Source organism: Papio anubis, chromosome 20 (genome assembly GCF_008728515.1).
Source record: "Papio anubis isolate 15944 chromosome 20, Panubis1.0, whole genome shotgun sequence".
Lineage (NCBI taxonomy): Eukaryota > Metazoa > Chordata > Mammalia > Primates > Cercopithecidae > Papio > Papio anubis.
In genome coordinates this window covers 42768911-42784308 of record NC_044995.1, presented here as the reverse complement: position 1 = coordinate 42784308, position 15398 = coordinate 42768911, and the positions used below count along the sequence as shown (strand labels likewise).

General features: G+C 46.7%; 1 protein-coding gene across 1 annotated transcript in view; it reads right to left on the bottom strand.

Annotated features, from left to right (window-relative positions):
* The window catches only part of MUC16 (mucin 16, cell surface associated), a 139621-nt gene extending 126223 nt beyond the window's left edge, over positions 1–13398 (bottom strand). Inside the window, exons 1-2 of the mRNA XM_031659988.1 lie at positions 3720–13398; positions 1837–1941 (exon numbers count right to left, since the gene is read on the bottom strand). Coding sequence (XP_031515848.1) covers positions 1837–1941; positions 3720–13134 — 9520 coding nt within the window. The 5' untranslated portion in view covers positions 13135–13398. The remainder of the gene's footprint in view (positions 1–1836; positions 1942–3719) is intronic.
* Between the last annotated feature and the right edge of the window lie 2000 nt (positions 13399–15398).

Sequence of the window (15398 nt, the reverse complement as noted above, 5' to 3'; positions counted from 1 at the left end):
ATAATCCCTTCTTCTGTAGTAACAAAGGCAGCGTTTGCCATCTCAAGTTCACCTGTGCTCTTCCTGTGAACACAGTGATGGTCTCTGATTTAGAAAGATCCTTCACTCTGGACCAGAAGAAAGTACAGAGAGAATCGACTCTGTAGCATTCTCTCCTGCTGAATTAATTGGCTATTGATCATGTAAATTAGTAAGCTGAAGCAACAGAAGTGTTCAGTTAGTAACATCTATGGGGAAAAATGACCAATAGCCTGAGAGAAGAGTGTCAAGAAGTCAAAGGAACCTTTTTTTTTTTTTTTTTCAGATGGAGTCTTGCACTGTCATCCAGGCTGGAGTGCAATGGCATGATCTCGGCTCAGTGCAACCTCTGCCTCCTGGGTTCAAGCGATTCTCCTGTCTCAGCCTCCCGAATAGTTGGGATTACAGGTGTGTGCCACTATACCCAGCTAATTTTTTGTATTTTTAGTAGAGATGGGGTTTCACTGTGTTGTCCAGGCTGGTCTCGAACTCCCGACCTCGTGATCTGCCCACCTCAGCCTCCCTAAGTGCTGGGATTACAGGCATAAGCCACCGCACCCAGCCTAGGAATCTATTTTAAAACCTAGTCCTTGTTGGGTGTGGTGGCTCAAGGCCTGTAATCCCAGTGTTTAGGGAGGCCGAGGTGGGCGAATCGCTTGAGCCCAGGAGTTTGAGACCAGCCCAAGCAATATAGTGAGAACTATCTCTACAAAAAAATTAAGAAACACACACACAATTAACCAGTCTTATTGGTGATGATCACCTGCAGTTCTAGCTGCTAGGGGAGGCTGAAGTTGGAGGATTGCTTGAGACTGGGGAGGCTGAGGCTGCAGTGAGCCATGATCACGTCATTGCACTCCAGCCTGGGCAATAGAGGGAGACCCTGTTTAAAAAAAAAAAATGCTGTCTAGGCTGAGCACAGTGGCTCACACCTATAATCCCTGCACTTTGGGAGGCTGAGGTGGGAGGATCTCTTGGAGCCAGGAGTTTAAGACCAGCTTGGGTCACATAGTGAGACCCCCATCTCTACAAAAAAAAAAAAAAAAATTTTTTTCAAAAAAACCCCAGTAAACTGGGCATAGGGCAGAGGCTCTAGAGCCCAGTGAGTGAGCTGGACAGCTGCCCAGCTCCTCAGGAGGCTGAGGTGAGAAGATAACTTGAGTCCAGGAATTTGAGGCTGCAGTGAGTACAGTGAGTACCGCAGTGAGTACACACCACTGTACTCCAGCCTGGGTGACAGAATGAAACCCTGTCTCAAAAATAAAAGACAAAAGAAGAAAGAAAAGAAAAGAAAAGAGACAGAAGAGAAGGAGAGGAGAGAGAAAGAAAAGAGGAGAAGAGGAGGGGAGAGAAAGAGAAAGAAAGAAAGGAAAAGAAAAGTTGCTAGCATTCACTTATAAAATAATGAAACTGAAGCCTTGTATATTTTTTCTTCCCAGAATCAATAAGTAGCACTTTCAGTTAGCAGCAAGCTATCCTCCCACTTCAGCCTCTTGAGTAGCTGGGACTACAGGCCTACACGATGCCCAACTTATCGTCTTTTTATTATTATTATTTTTTTTTGTAGAGATGGGATGTCACTATGTGGCCCAAACTGGCCTTAAGGCTTGGGTGAAAAAATAAAAATTAAAAAATAAAAATTTCAAAAGAAAAAGAAAGAAAGAAAGAAAAAAGAAAGAAAGAAAGAAAGAAAGAAAGAAAGAGAAAGAAAGAAAGAAAGAAAGAAAGAGAAAAAGAGAGAAAGAGAGAAGAAAAGAAAAGAAAAAAAGGCTTGGGTGACATTAGCAGAGCAGAAACGGAAACAAGATCTATATGTACCTGCTGGACTGGTCCCTGTCTTCTCTGCTGGGGCTGGCCATGTGGAATTTCCTTGTGCTGCCTGACTTGACATCTTTGTAGTGGGCACTAGCATTCCATCAGTTGCTGGAAGAAAAGGGCAATAGGAAGGTTGAGCTATCCATTACTTCGGTAGGTCAGTTTTTGCACTTTCTTTACATTGATCTTTCTATTTTGCTTTAACTCAGAGGCTCCAGAGCCCAGTGAGTGAGCTGGACAGCTGCCCAGGTGACCTCCCATCAAACCCCAGTCTAACTGGACATGGTAGAAAGCAGACACTAGGCACCATCATGAGAAAGACTGACAGATCTCAGATGGGAAGGGGTTCATTTTATAAGTAATCACAAATTAAAATGTGACAAGTGGCCAGGCACAGTGGCTCGCCCCTGTAATCTCAACACTTTGGGAGGTCAAAGTGGGAGGATCGCCTGAGCCCAGGAATTTGAGACCAGCCTGGGTAGGATAGCGAGACACCATCTCTACAAAATAATTTTTAAAATTAGCTGGGCATGGTGACGTGCACCTGTAGTCCCAGCTCCTCTGGAGGATGAAGTAGGGGAACTGCTTGTGCCCAAGAGTTCAGGGTTCCAGTGAGCTATGATCGCTCCACTGTACTCCAGCCTGGATGAGAGAGTGAGACTGTCTCTTTAAAAATAAATGAAATAAAATGGAGTAACATTCTGTTTAGAGTATAGATTCTTAGCCTCTTTTTATTATAGGTCCCTTTGACAGGCTTGTGAACTATATGAATTCCTTTATAAATTAAAATAAAAATGTAGAATAAAACATAAAATAACAATATAAAATATTCGATTACAAACAAAATCATTGTGGATAAAGAAAATCTGGTACACATAGACCTTGGAGTACTACACAGCCATGAAAAAGAATGAAATCATGTTCTTTAAAGCAACATGGATGGAGCTGAAGGCCATCAACCTAAGCAAAATAACTCAAAAACAGAAAATTAAATGCTGCACATTCTCATTTATAAGTGGGAGCTAAATAATGGGTACATGTGGATATAAAGATAGAAATAATAGACACTGGGACTCCAAAATAGAGGAGGCTGAGAGTGAAGTGAGGATTGAAAAACTACTTCTTGGGACAACATTCACTATTTGGATGATGGATTCACTGGAAGCCAAACCTCACCATTATGCAGTCTATCCACATAGCAAACCTGCATATATACCCCTGAATCTAAAATTTAGAAAATGAAAGAAATGATTATATTGAAATGTTATCAAAATCTTAATAAACAAATGTAATATAATAATACAGGCACTTCTTTTACTAACACGTTAAGTAAGATATATTGAAAAGCCTAATAATCACCATAATTATGAATAAAGTCATACATGATATTTAAAAGTACTTGCAATAACTGTCATAAGATACGAAAGTGTCTGGAATTTCTGCTGTGGGCAAAGGCACAGGCACTGCTGGGATTAATGTGGTTTGTTTTGTTACCTCTACTCATCAATAAAACAAATGCTAAATTTCAGTTCAAGGTTAGCAAAAATAAAGATGTAGTTTACAAATACCGCATGTTCTCACTTATAAGTGGGAACTAAACCTTAGGTACACATGGAGACATGTGTACTTGAGGGTGGAGACTGGGAGGAAGGAGAGGATAAAAAAAAATCTACCAACCAGGTACTAGGCTTATTACCTAACTGATGATGTAATCTGTACCCCAAGCCCCCATGACATGCAATTTATCTATATAACAAACCTGCACATGTTCCCTGAACCTAAAATATTTATATTTTCAAATATAAAAGTTTGAAAAATTTAAAACGATGTAGTTTATTTCCAGATTCATCCCCAGCACACTTGGGGAAGGAGCAGGGCATTCTTACTTTCAACCAAGGAGGTCTTGGCGGGAACTGAAATAGAGCTTGCCCATGTTTCTGGAGAACCCTTTCTTCCGGCTGTGGGTTCTGTGGGAGAAGAGACAGGTAACAAGGATGTCGGGGTCTCATATGGTGTGAAGGTTAATGCCTGTGTTTCAGCTGTTGTTCTCTCTTCTTCTGTAGTGGTCTGGCTTGAGGTTATCTCAGGAGGCTCCTCCTGGGACATATTTAGAGTGGATGTTGGAGAAAGTGTCAGAGCTGAAGTCTGAAGATCCACCAATGTGTTGGGCTGTTTTGCCACGGAGGGCCCAAGAAAGAGTGAAGTCTTTCTGGAGGTGGATGCAGTGGGGGAAAGAAAGCTGGTTTCTTTCTCAGTGGATAGGCTTATGCGAGAGAAACTAGAACCAGACCTTGCTGCTTGACCTGTGCTGAAGAGAGTTGTGAGTTTTGATGCAAGAGGGGTCGATGTCATAGATGATGATGCCGTGCTCAGGTCTGGATAAGACATGCTCTCTGAGGCATATATAGGGTCCCCTGTTCCTGGAGTGGGAACTCTGGGTTCATGTCCTGCCATAGAAGGGGAGGCAGATTTCTCAGGGATTTCAGTAAAACCTGTTGATTGAACTGAGCTTGCACTTATGGCCTTTGTGGAAGTCATCATCCCTGCCCTTGTGTTTTTTTCTGGAGACTTGGACAGTGAGGAAGATGCTGTGCTTGCATCTGAGTCTGGAATGGTGTTCAGAGACTGTCCAGAAGTTGGTAAAGAAGCAGACTTAGTATCCAAACTTGGGACCTCAAAAAACTTAAAGGTCAAGGTGGACTGTGGGATCCTCCAAGTTGTGGGAGCTGTAGTCAGTGATGAAAAGGCCTTTGATGGGCTTGAGGAGGCAGAGACAGGTGTTAGGAGCCCTGACACAGCACTGGTGGGCTTCACAGGTATCCCTTTAGGCACTGTTGATTGAGTAGCTGTCAGTCTGTTCATGGTGATTTCAGACATGGCTGTAACCTCACCTGGGTTCATGGTCAGAGGGAGAGAAGAAAATGTGTTGGCTCCAGTTGAGTGAGTGGACCCACTTCTGACTCCTCCAGAGCTGGCCAAACCCTGGCTTCCTGTGGTTAGTGACATCACAGATGCCCTCTCAAGCCCAGCTGATGAGTTCACCAAAGCTGTTGTCTCTGAGGTGTCAGAACTCTGACTGAATGCAAGGGAACCGGTAGTTCTTGCAGGCAAAGTAGAAAGTGCCATGATGGTCGAACCTTCATAGGTTGTGTTCTGTGGAGCAACAATCTTAGGGGGGGAAGTGGAAGAAGGATGGAGTGGACTTTCTGCTACCCCTTGGATAGTGATTCCAGGGATGCTCCTATCTGGGTTACTTACTGTCTTAAGAACCAGTGCATCCCCATTTGAGGTCTCTGACATGGTCAGGGTAGTCTCTGGGACTGTGCCAAGTCTATCCAAATCTATAGTCACCAGTGGGGTAGAATCAAAGGATGTAGCTAATGAACTTGTTGGCTCAGTGGTGGTGAGTGGGATGGCTGGAGTGTCCGGGAGTAAGGTAGGGGAGGAGGTTCCAGAGAAAGTCCCTGTACTTGGAAGTTTAGAAGGTGGTGTGGACACAGTTGAAAACAAGATGGTATCTGTCACTGAAATCTTTGAGGTGAGTGTTGTGTCTGAAGTCTCAGTGATGGCCAAAAGGCTCTCAGGAGTAGCTGAAGTTTCCCAGCTTGCTCCAGAGGTGGTTGTAGTTGGGGTCTGTGATGAAGAATGAATGGTTTTGCTTTCAGTCATAGTGAGAAGACTGGCTTCTGATGTAGCACTGGATCCAGTGACCACTGTCGCTGAGAGATGGGGAGTGAAGGCAGTGGCTGGTTCAATAGTTGATGCTGGAAGTGAGTGTGTCTCTCCTGCAGGACTTGTCTTGAGAGAGCCCATGGCAGGTAAGTCAGTAGTGCTGTCTACACTGGTCCATATACCTGGTGCTGGAACAGAAGTCACCACAGAATTGCTAGAGGTAGGATTTTCTCCGGCGGCAGTGTCAGTGCTGACCATGGTGCTGAAAGTTCCTACTGGTCTAGACCAGGTTAACAGGGCCAAGCTTGTCTTGACAGGGTGGGTGATTGTAAAGGGTGGTAAAGTGGATGGCGTGCCACCCACATTGGAACCTCTATCAAGAGAATAGGTGTTACTGGAAACAGATGGAGAGGTGGCTGTATTTGTCTCTATTGTAGATGTGGGAACCTCAGATCTATCTGAAGAGAAGAGAGATGGAGAGGAACTTGCTGTCCTTCCTGAGATGCTAGTGGGACTGATAGAGGCTGTTTTAGTGACATCCATAGTTGAAGAAGCTATGGAGGTGTTGATCAGATCAGAGGAAGAACTGCTATCTGAGGGGAGCTCATTTGTTGTCTGTGCCTCAAGGATATCTGAGATTTTTACTGTAGTTTCATTATCCAGTGAAACTGTGCTGGTCTCTGTGAAACTAACAGTGAGAACTATGGGGGAAGTGGTTGGAGCAGCAGAGGTGATTGTCATTCTCTCTCCCAGTGTAATGGAAGAACTGGCTTCTGTGGGCTTTGTGGACACAGCTGAACCGGTCCAATCCCCAGGAGTAGGTGTCACTCTTGAAGTCAACTCAGGGGTGAGAGATGAAATGGTTCTAAATGAATGAGTTATCTTTTCTGGGAAATGTGAGATAGTTGTCACTTCATTATCAGGGGAGGGGGAAAAGGAGACAGTGGGAATACTTTCAGCCCCATCTGAAGGTGTGTCAATTACATCTGATGCTACTGTGGACAAGCCAGGTGAACCTGCACTGTTTACTGGGAAGCTTGTTTCTGTATTAATAGTTGGATGGGACCCCAAAGGGATTGACACTGTCCGTGGATCCTTGTTCATTCTAAAGGAAACCAAAGACTCTGAAGTGGGCAGGGATATTGTCCTAGTTAATTTGGTCCCTCCTGAAGAGGCTGTGCCTAAACTCAGGTTAGCAGTACTCTCAGACGTAAGACCAGAAACATCTGATCTGGAAGTTACGGTCATTGGAAGAAGGACTTCAGAGCTGATAGTTGCCCCCACAGAAGTCTCAGAAAGACCTGTGCCTGAGGATGCATCAGTGTTCAAAGTACTCAGGGCTGTATTCTCGGGGCCACAGGTCTCTGTTTCTGGATTTGTTTGCTTAGCAGCAGATGTGGATGCAGCTGAAAAGAGTGGAAATTCAGTCGTAGTTGAACTTGGGTTTGAAACCCCAGAATGAGCTGAGGACAATGCCTCAGATAAACTAGTACTGATTGTGGAATCCAAGGATTCAAGTGAGGCTAAGGAATATGGAACGGACGTGCTGCTTCCAGAAGAGACTGAGTTCTCATGGGTAGGGGAAGCAGACACTGCCACAGCATTGACATATGGAGTTGACTGTGTCTGCCCAGAAACGTTTTCTGAAGAAACTGCATGTAGTGGTTGAGTGAACTGTTCAATTGTGCCTGTACTGGTCCATGCAATTGTTGGTGGGGTGATGGGAGAATGTGTCATGGGTGCTGAGATGATGTCTAGTCCTGAGGTTATGCCTGTAGAAATGACTTCCTCCACTGGAATGGATGAAAAAGGCAATGTTAAGCTTGTGGCCTTGTTTCCAGGAGTGGAAGTCAAAGTGGTCTCTGCTTCAGGAGCTGAGGTCTCAGGTTGGGGACGTATTGAAGAAGGCACTTCACTCTTCTCTGTGTAAATCATGGATGTGTGAGTGCTGGTTCCCACAGACAGGGACTCAGAAGAGGTGCTGGAGCTGTTTTCCAATCTGAAGGCTCTAGTGACACCAGTATTCAATGGCCTGTCAGTGACCAAAGTCCCTGTAGAGCTGGTGTGCACCCCATGGCTGAGGTCAGGTGAATCTGTGGTCTTGGGGGTGTAACTGAGAGTGAGAGAACTCCATGGTGTCACCTCCATTGATGGAGTTGGAGATGGAAGATCCATAGAGGCAGTTCTGAATTTTTTTGTATTTTCAGTGCTTCCCAAAGCTGTGGACATAAGGGTAGCTGAGCTGGACTCTGTCCTTGATGAAGACTTGGAGATGTCTGAGGTCATAACTGTGGTGACCTCCTTGGTCCAAAATGTACTGCCCCCTATGAATTCCACATCAGGAGTTGGAGGAGATGAGGGTAGAGGGATGCTTGTGCTCATCTGGCTTCCTTCAGCAGAGCTGGGTTCAAGAGAGGAGGAGGGAGCTGTATTTCCCTGTGTGTTCAGCCTTGGACTGCTTCCCTTACTAGAATCTGTGACTCCTTCAGTAGTTGACTCAGAAAGGACAGAGGAAACTCTTCCTAATGACTGGTTGATGCTTCTTCCTGGAGCACTAGTAACTAGGAGTCCCACAGTCCCAGCCATGGAGACAGTGGCTGTAGAACTTCCTCTTTCCAGTGCTATGTTTGTGGATGTCTCAGCTGGGGATGATGTTCCTATGGGAAGGTGGGCTGTGCCCAGGGTGACTCCACTACTACTGCTCCCTGTTGTTGTGTTGTCCATGGATGGAGTGGATTGAACGTTTGTTGGGCCAGTCTCAATCTCTCTGGAGAGTGTGTCTGTAGATGGTTTCCAAAAAGTGGTTGCCTCAGAGGAGCTTCTCCCTTGTGTCCCGAGCTCAGGGTAGACTTCAGTAAGATGGGGAGGGGATGCTGAGGCTGGTAAAGATGTTTGATCTTTGAGTGATTGTGTCACATGAGTAGGACTCATCGTTGCAGAACGGGTGTCCTGTGCTTGTGTTGAGTGTTCAATCACACTGGTCCACGTGGTTGACAGTGGGGTGATAGGAACAGTTGTTAAGTCTCCAGTTGCGCCCAAACTCCTGATTCCTAGGTGCTGATCCCATGTGGTTGAATCTGTATTTCCAATGGCACTGGTATCTGCCTCTGACTTTGAAAGTTCATGAGAAGGTGTGGACATAGGTGGAAAAATAGCAAATGTACTCATGAGTGAACTTGGACTTGAAATATCAAGGTCTGTTGAAGGCATTTCCTCTGTCAAACTGGTACTCAGCCATGTTGCCATGGGGAGAGTGATTGTGGTCTGCTCACTGGTAGTGAAGATCACGGGTTCCCCTGGGACATCAGAAGTCAGTTCCAATGTGCTGCTTCCAGTGGTAGGGGAGGTAGGGATTACTACAGAGACAGGTCCTGGAGTTGGCTGTGTCTCAAGTCCAGATGGTTTTTCTGCCAAATTTGTGTAATGTAATTGAGTGGAGTGTTCAGTTGTGTCTGTGATGGTCCATGCTTTTGTGATCAGACTGGTGAGATCGGGTGAACTTGAGATTTTAGGACTTCCAGAGTAAGCAGCTGGGGTGGTGGACTCTGTCTTTGGATGGTTTTCTGTGTTTCTGAGTGTCCTCACCGAGTGGGGTGTAGAGACCTGAGCTGAACTTGTATCCTTAGGATCCGTAGTGGTGATGTAGGTGGTGGGGGCCCAGGTACTACCAGTGTTAGTCTCTCCAGGAGCTGTCATCTCAGGTGAAGACCCAGAAGAGTAAGCAATTTCATTTGTCTCCATTCTGGCTGTTGATACATGAATGTGGGTTTCTATTGAGGGGAAGGCGAGAGGTGTGTAAGAGCCAGTTTTTACAACTGAAGTCATGGTAAGGTTGATGGTGCTTGGACTTTCTGAACTAGCGTGTGTTCCGAGGCGGATGCTGGGTGTGTTTGCTGATTCAGGGTAGGTGCTCAGGGTCGGAAGTCCCCCTTCTGATGCCTCCACTGATGTGGCTGGAGATGGAGTGTCCAAGGGAACCAGGGTGCTTTTTCCTACGGCACCACTTGTTGGAATATTACTTGGTGTCGAGGAAGTCATGGAAGGTAAGTTGGGTGTGTTCCGTTCACTAGTTTCAACTGTGTCCATTGTCATGCTTGGGGTGACTCTCTGGGTTGAAAATGTGGAGCTCATTGTGACTTTGGGAGTAGGAGAAGAAGATGAGGACAAGATGCCAAGCCAGGTGCTTCTAGCAGAACCAGGCTCAGGAGATGAAGGGTGAGTTGCAGTCATTTGTGGAGTCAGAGCTGAACTGGCTCCACCTCTAGGCATTGGAATTTCTCCAGATGTTAAATGATAGACATCATCAGAAAATGTGCCAACCAATTGGCTTGTCGTTCCTGGAGTGCTTGAGCCAACAGCATCCATGGACTGAGATGGAGATACTGACATTGAGACACTTTCTTTGGCCATGGTAAAATCTGTAGATGTCTCAGAGGAAGTTGAGGTTCCAATGGACAGATGAGTTGTGTCCAATGTTCCTTCAGTAATGTAGCCCTTTCCAATTGGGATGTTGGTAGAAGCCATAGCCATAGTGCCTGGGCCATTCGTGGTCTCTGTTGTGAGGATGGCTGTTGATGGTTCCCTGATAGAAGTTGCTTCTGTGGAACCAGTTGCTGGAGAAGTGAATTTAGAGACCACTACAGTAGCAGCAAGAGAAGTGGCAGAAGTTGAAACAGTGGTTGTTGCTGAAGGTAACCCCGTCTTGAATCTGGGACTAGTCTCTGGCCAAGTTGTGCTTTGGGGTGCAGCAGAGTCATTAAACGTGCCTGTATTGGTCTGTGACATTGCTGCTGTCCCAGAGAGGTGAGATATTTTAGGAAGAGCTGAACTGGTTGAGTTTGTAGCTGAGGTACTGCTCATGGCTCTGAGCTCACTCACTAGGTGGGATGAAGAGAACTGAGTTGAACGTGTAGTCCAGGTGTCCATGGTGGGGAATACTTGGGTGGGGACAGAGGTGCTGGCCAAGGTGGTCCTTACTCTGGAAACAGAAGTCTCAGGTTGAGACACAGATGGATTCAAAGTTTCCTCTGTTTCTTCTGCACCGGTAAATAGATGAGTGGAAGGAGTAGATGAAGAAAATGTGGTTTTCACTCCAGAGACACTTGGGAGGCTGAGAGTGCTAGGACTCTCTGACCATTCTGAAGCCAGTGTCCCAATTGGGTGGATGCTAGGTGAGTCTGTAGTCTCAGCAGAGGTGCTGAGGGTGAGGACACTCCCTGCTGTCCCTTTTCGTGATGCAGATGGATAAGTCAGAGGGGAAGTTGCATTTCTGACTCTTTCAGGATTTGTTGCTGCATTACTTAGGGTCATGGAGAAAAGACTGGCTGAGCTGGGCTTTGTCTTTGTTGAGATTTCAGGAGTCCCTGTGGTCATAGATGAGGTGACTCTGTGGTGTGAGAATGTGCTGGTCGCTGACACTGTATCCTCAAGAACTGAAGCAGATGACAACAGAGGAACGCTGGTGCTTATCTTGGTAGGTCCTGCAGAGTCTGGTTCAGGGGAAGAGGAGGGATGTCTAGTGTTTAATGGAGTCAGTCCCAGGCTGGTTCCTTCCCTAGAAGCTGGGGACTCTAGAGATGACATCTCAGGGATGACAGAAGAAACCATTGTATACGATGGATTTGTCCCTCCTGGAGGACTTGAGCCAGCAGCCATCTTGCTAACTGCTGGAGTCATGGAGATTGGGACACCATTCGTGGCCAGAGTCAAATCTGTGGATGTCTCAGATAATGCTGTGGCTCTTTTGAGTGGGTGGGTTGTGCCCTGCCTTCCCCTTGTGATGCTGCCTCCTGTCATTGAAATCCCAGTGGGAACAGCAAACTGATAGGTGGTTGGGCCAGTTGTGGATTCTCCGATGAGTGTGTCTGCAGATGTTTCTTTAAGCCAAATCCCTTTAGTGGAGCTGGTCTTCAGGGTGGTGAAGCCAGACACCACTGAAGGAACAGGAGAAGTGGTGGCACGGGCTGCCACACTGGTTGATGCTGGGGGTCTCTCTGTTTTCATGCTAGGACTTGTCTCCACCCACTGTGTGTGCTGGGGTTCACTAAATTGCTGAGCTGTGCTTTCACTGGTCCATGATGATGCTGTTGAGGTGCTGGAAGTGGTTGCCTTCAGGATGTCAGAGCTCCTGTGGGCAGCTCTACTGGAACTCTGCCTCCCAGAGGTGCTGCCTGCGGTTCTGAGCTCTCTTGTTGGGTGTGATGAAGAGACCTGAGATGGACTACTAATCTTGCTGTAAAGAGTAGTAAAACCTGGGGTGGGGACCAAGGTGGCAGTCATTTCGGTCTCTTCTCCGGGAGCAGAGGTCTCAAGTGGAGTCATGGATGTATTCAAAGTTCCTTCTGTTTCCATTCTACTCATGGAGTGATGGGTGTTGGTCTCCTCTGAGACTAAAGTGGTAGATGGAGATGTGGTTGTCAACGCTGAAGTGCTGGTGCCACTGAGGGTACCTGGACTCCCTGACCATTCTGAAGCCAAAGTCTTGGCTATGTGTGTGCCAGGTGTATCCGTGGTCTCAGCGAAGGCACGGAAGGTAAGGATAGTCTCTGCTGTCTGCTCTGTGGATGTAGATGGAGTCCCCAGAGAGGAAATTGTACTTCTGACCTTTTCAGCACTTGTTTCTACATTGCTCAGCGTCATGGAAAAAGGGATAGCTGAGTTGGGCATTGTGCTGACTCTGGCCTCGGGCACCCCAGGAGATAGAGGGGAAGTGATACTCTGGCCTGAGAATATGCCGGTCTCTGATATTTTATTATCGAGAACTGAAGCAGATGATGACAAAGACGCACTGGTACTTATTCTGCTGTGTCCTGCGGAGCCAGGTTCAGGAGAAGAGAAGGGATATCCAGTGGTTGATGGAGTCAGTTCCAGGCTTGTTCCACCTCTGGAATTTGGGGTCCCTCTGGACGATAAGTCAAGGAAGGAAGAATAAACTGTCCCAAAGGATGGGGTTGTCCTTCCTGGAGTATGTGAGTCAGTAACTGTGGACTCAGCTGGAGTCGTAGACACTGGGACATTTTCCTTGGATGCAGTTGAATCTGCAAATGTTTTCATTGGAGATGTGATTTTTGCAGGGATATATCTTGTGCCCCAGGGGGTCCCTGTGCTGTCACCTTCGGTTGTTGAGGTCTCAGTGGGGACTGTGTACTTCTCAGTGACTGGGCCACTTGTGGTCTCTACAGCGAGTGTGTAGGTAGATGATTCTTTGGTAAAATTTCCTTCTGTGGAACTGGTCCTGGTCCTTGGGGAACTCAATTGTGAAACCACGCTTGTAGCAGGAGAGTTCCTAGAGGGAGTTCCATTGACCTGGGGACTCAGCGATGAGCTGGTTCTTTGCTCGGAGTGTGCAATTCCTCTAGAGGTTGACTCAGGGAGAGCAGAGGACATCGCCCCCAGAGACCGGGTGGTTCTTCCCACAACCGAAGACGCAGGACTGGCCAAGGTCTTAGCTGGGGAAGTAAAGGGCAGAGTATGTTCCATCACTATGATTGCACCTGTAGATGTCTTATGTGACAAGGTGGCTCCTGTCAGTCCTGAATCCATTTCTGGTGTGGCTTTACTGCTCCTGTTCCCTGTCATCAAGGAGTGGGTGAGAGAAGATGACCCAGGAAGGCCTGTGGGTTTCAGCATGGACAGGTCAACATTTGCCTCTGGATGGAAGTCTAAGAACAATCCCCTCAGAGAGGGTGGCCTCTGCAGAGCTTCTGAGCTCCCGGAACCTCCAAAATGTCTCAGGGTGGGAGATATGGCTGGGGTCCCTGCATTTCTCCTGAGAAAACCTGTGTCTAGAAGAGCTGCCGTATGTATGGGGGTTGGGGGAATTGTGCAACCCTTCTGATTGAGAAGACTAAATCTCAGGGAGAGAAAGGAAAGGATGACGCAACCACAGATAATTTCCTCAAATAAACACTGACGATCTCAATTCTTCCCTACAAACTTTTTAACAGATTCTTACTGTCTGCAGGATAGAATGTCTCAGTGTATCATGTCTCAATGATCCTCTCTCTCTCTGAGTGTGTGTGTGTGTGTGTGTGTGTGTGTGTGTGTGTGTGTGTATGGTCTTAGAAACCAGGAACTAGGCCGGGCACGGTGGCTCACGCCTGTAATACCAGCACTTTGGGAGGCCAAGGCAAGAGGATCACCTGAGGTTGGGAGTTTGAGACCAGCCTCCTGACTAACATGGAGAAACTCCGTCTCTACTAAAAATGCAAAATTATTTTTAATTTTTTAAAACTAAGTAAAAATTATTTTTTTAATAAAAATAAATATTGAGTGTGGTGACGTGTGTCTGTAATCCCAGCTACTTGGGAGGCTGAGGCAGGAGAATCACTTGACCCTGGGAGGCAGAGGTTGCGGCAAGTCGAGATCACACCACTGCACTCCAGCCTGGGCAATAAGAGCTCCGTCTAGGAAGGAAGGAAGGAAGGAAGGAAGGAAGGAAGGAAGGAAGGAAGGGAGAGAGAAAGGAAGAAGGAGGGAGGGAGGGAAGAAAGAAAGAGGGGAGGAGGGAGGGAGAGAGAGAGAGAGAGGAAGGAAGGGAGGGAGGGAGGAAGGAAGGAAAAGAAAGAAAGAGAGAAAGAGAGAAAGAAAAGAAAGAAAGAGAGAGAGAGAGGGAGGGAGGGAGGGAGGGAAAGAAAAAGAAAGGGAGGAAGGGAAGGAGGGAGGAAGGGAGGAAAGGAAAGAAAGAAAAAAAGCAAGAAAGATGCAGATAGAACCCCTACCTACAACCCCATGAGATGGAGTTAACCCTCAGTGTGTGGAACTGGCAGATACTAAGGCTCTTGAATTGAGAAGTAGAGGTCAGAGAACACACGGCACTTCTGTTCAGATCAGAGCAGGGGCCCACAGATGCACGCTCAGAAATCAGTGGAAGTTGCTCTTGATTAAAATCTCACGACCCTGGCCGGTCAAGCAAGGTGGCTCACGCCTGTAATCCCAGCACTTTGGGAGGCCGAGGTGGGCGGATCACGAAGTCAAGAGATGGAGACCATCCTGGCTAACACGGTGAAACCCCATCTCTACTACAAATACAAAAAAATTAGCCGGGCGTGGTGGAGGGCGCCTGTAATCCCAGCTACTCGGGAGGCTGAGGCAGGAGAATCGCTTGAACGTGGGAGGTGGAGGTTTCAGTGAGCCAAGATCATCACACCACTGCACTTCAGCCTGGGTGACAGAGCAAGACTCTGTCTCAAAAAAAAAGAAAAAAATAATAATAAATAAATAAATAAAATCTCATGACCCAGAGGGTGAAGAGGATGAGGTTGAATCATGTAAAGTTCTATTGATGGTAATTTAGGACAGAAGAGGCAAAAAAAAAAAAATTGTCCTGGAAGCTCACTATCTCTAGTTGTTTTTATTGAGGGAAAAGTGCAGGGAAGATTTTTCACTTTGGGTTAGCCAGGCTGGTCTCAAACACCCGACCTCAGGTGATCCACCTGCCTCAGCCTCCCAAAGTGCTGGCATTAGAGGTATGAGCCACTGCACGTGGCTGAGTTAACAGAATTATCTTTAGAGAGTTAACAATATTTTTAAAGTAAAGTTAACAATATTTAAACACTATGATATGAAGTTAATACGTTGTTTTTAGGGATGGGGTCTTGCTCTGTTGCCCAGGCTAGAGTGCAGTGGTGCGATCCTAGCTCACTGTAGCCTCGAACTCCTGGGCTCAAGTGATCCTTTTGCCTCAGCCTCTCAAGTAGCTGGGACTACAGGTGGGTGCCACTATGCCCAGCGAATTTTTTTTAATTTTGAGTAGAGATGAGGTCTCACTATGTTGTCCAGACTGGTCTCGAACTCCTGGCCTCAAGTGATCCTTCTGCCTCAGCCTCCCAAAGTACTGGGATTACAGGCACTAGCCACCACACACCACACACAGCCAGAGTTAGGATTTATTA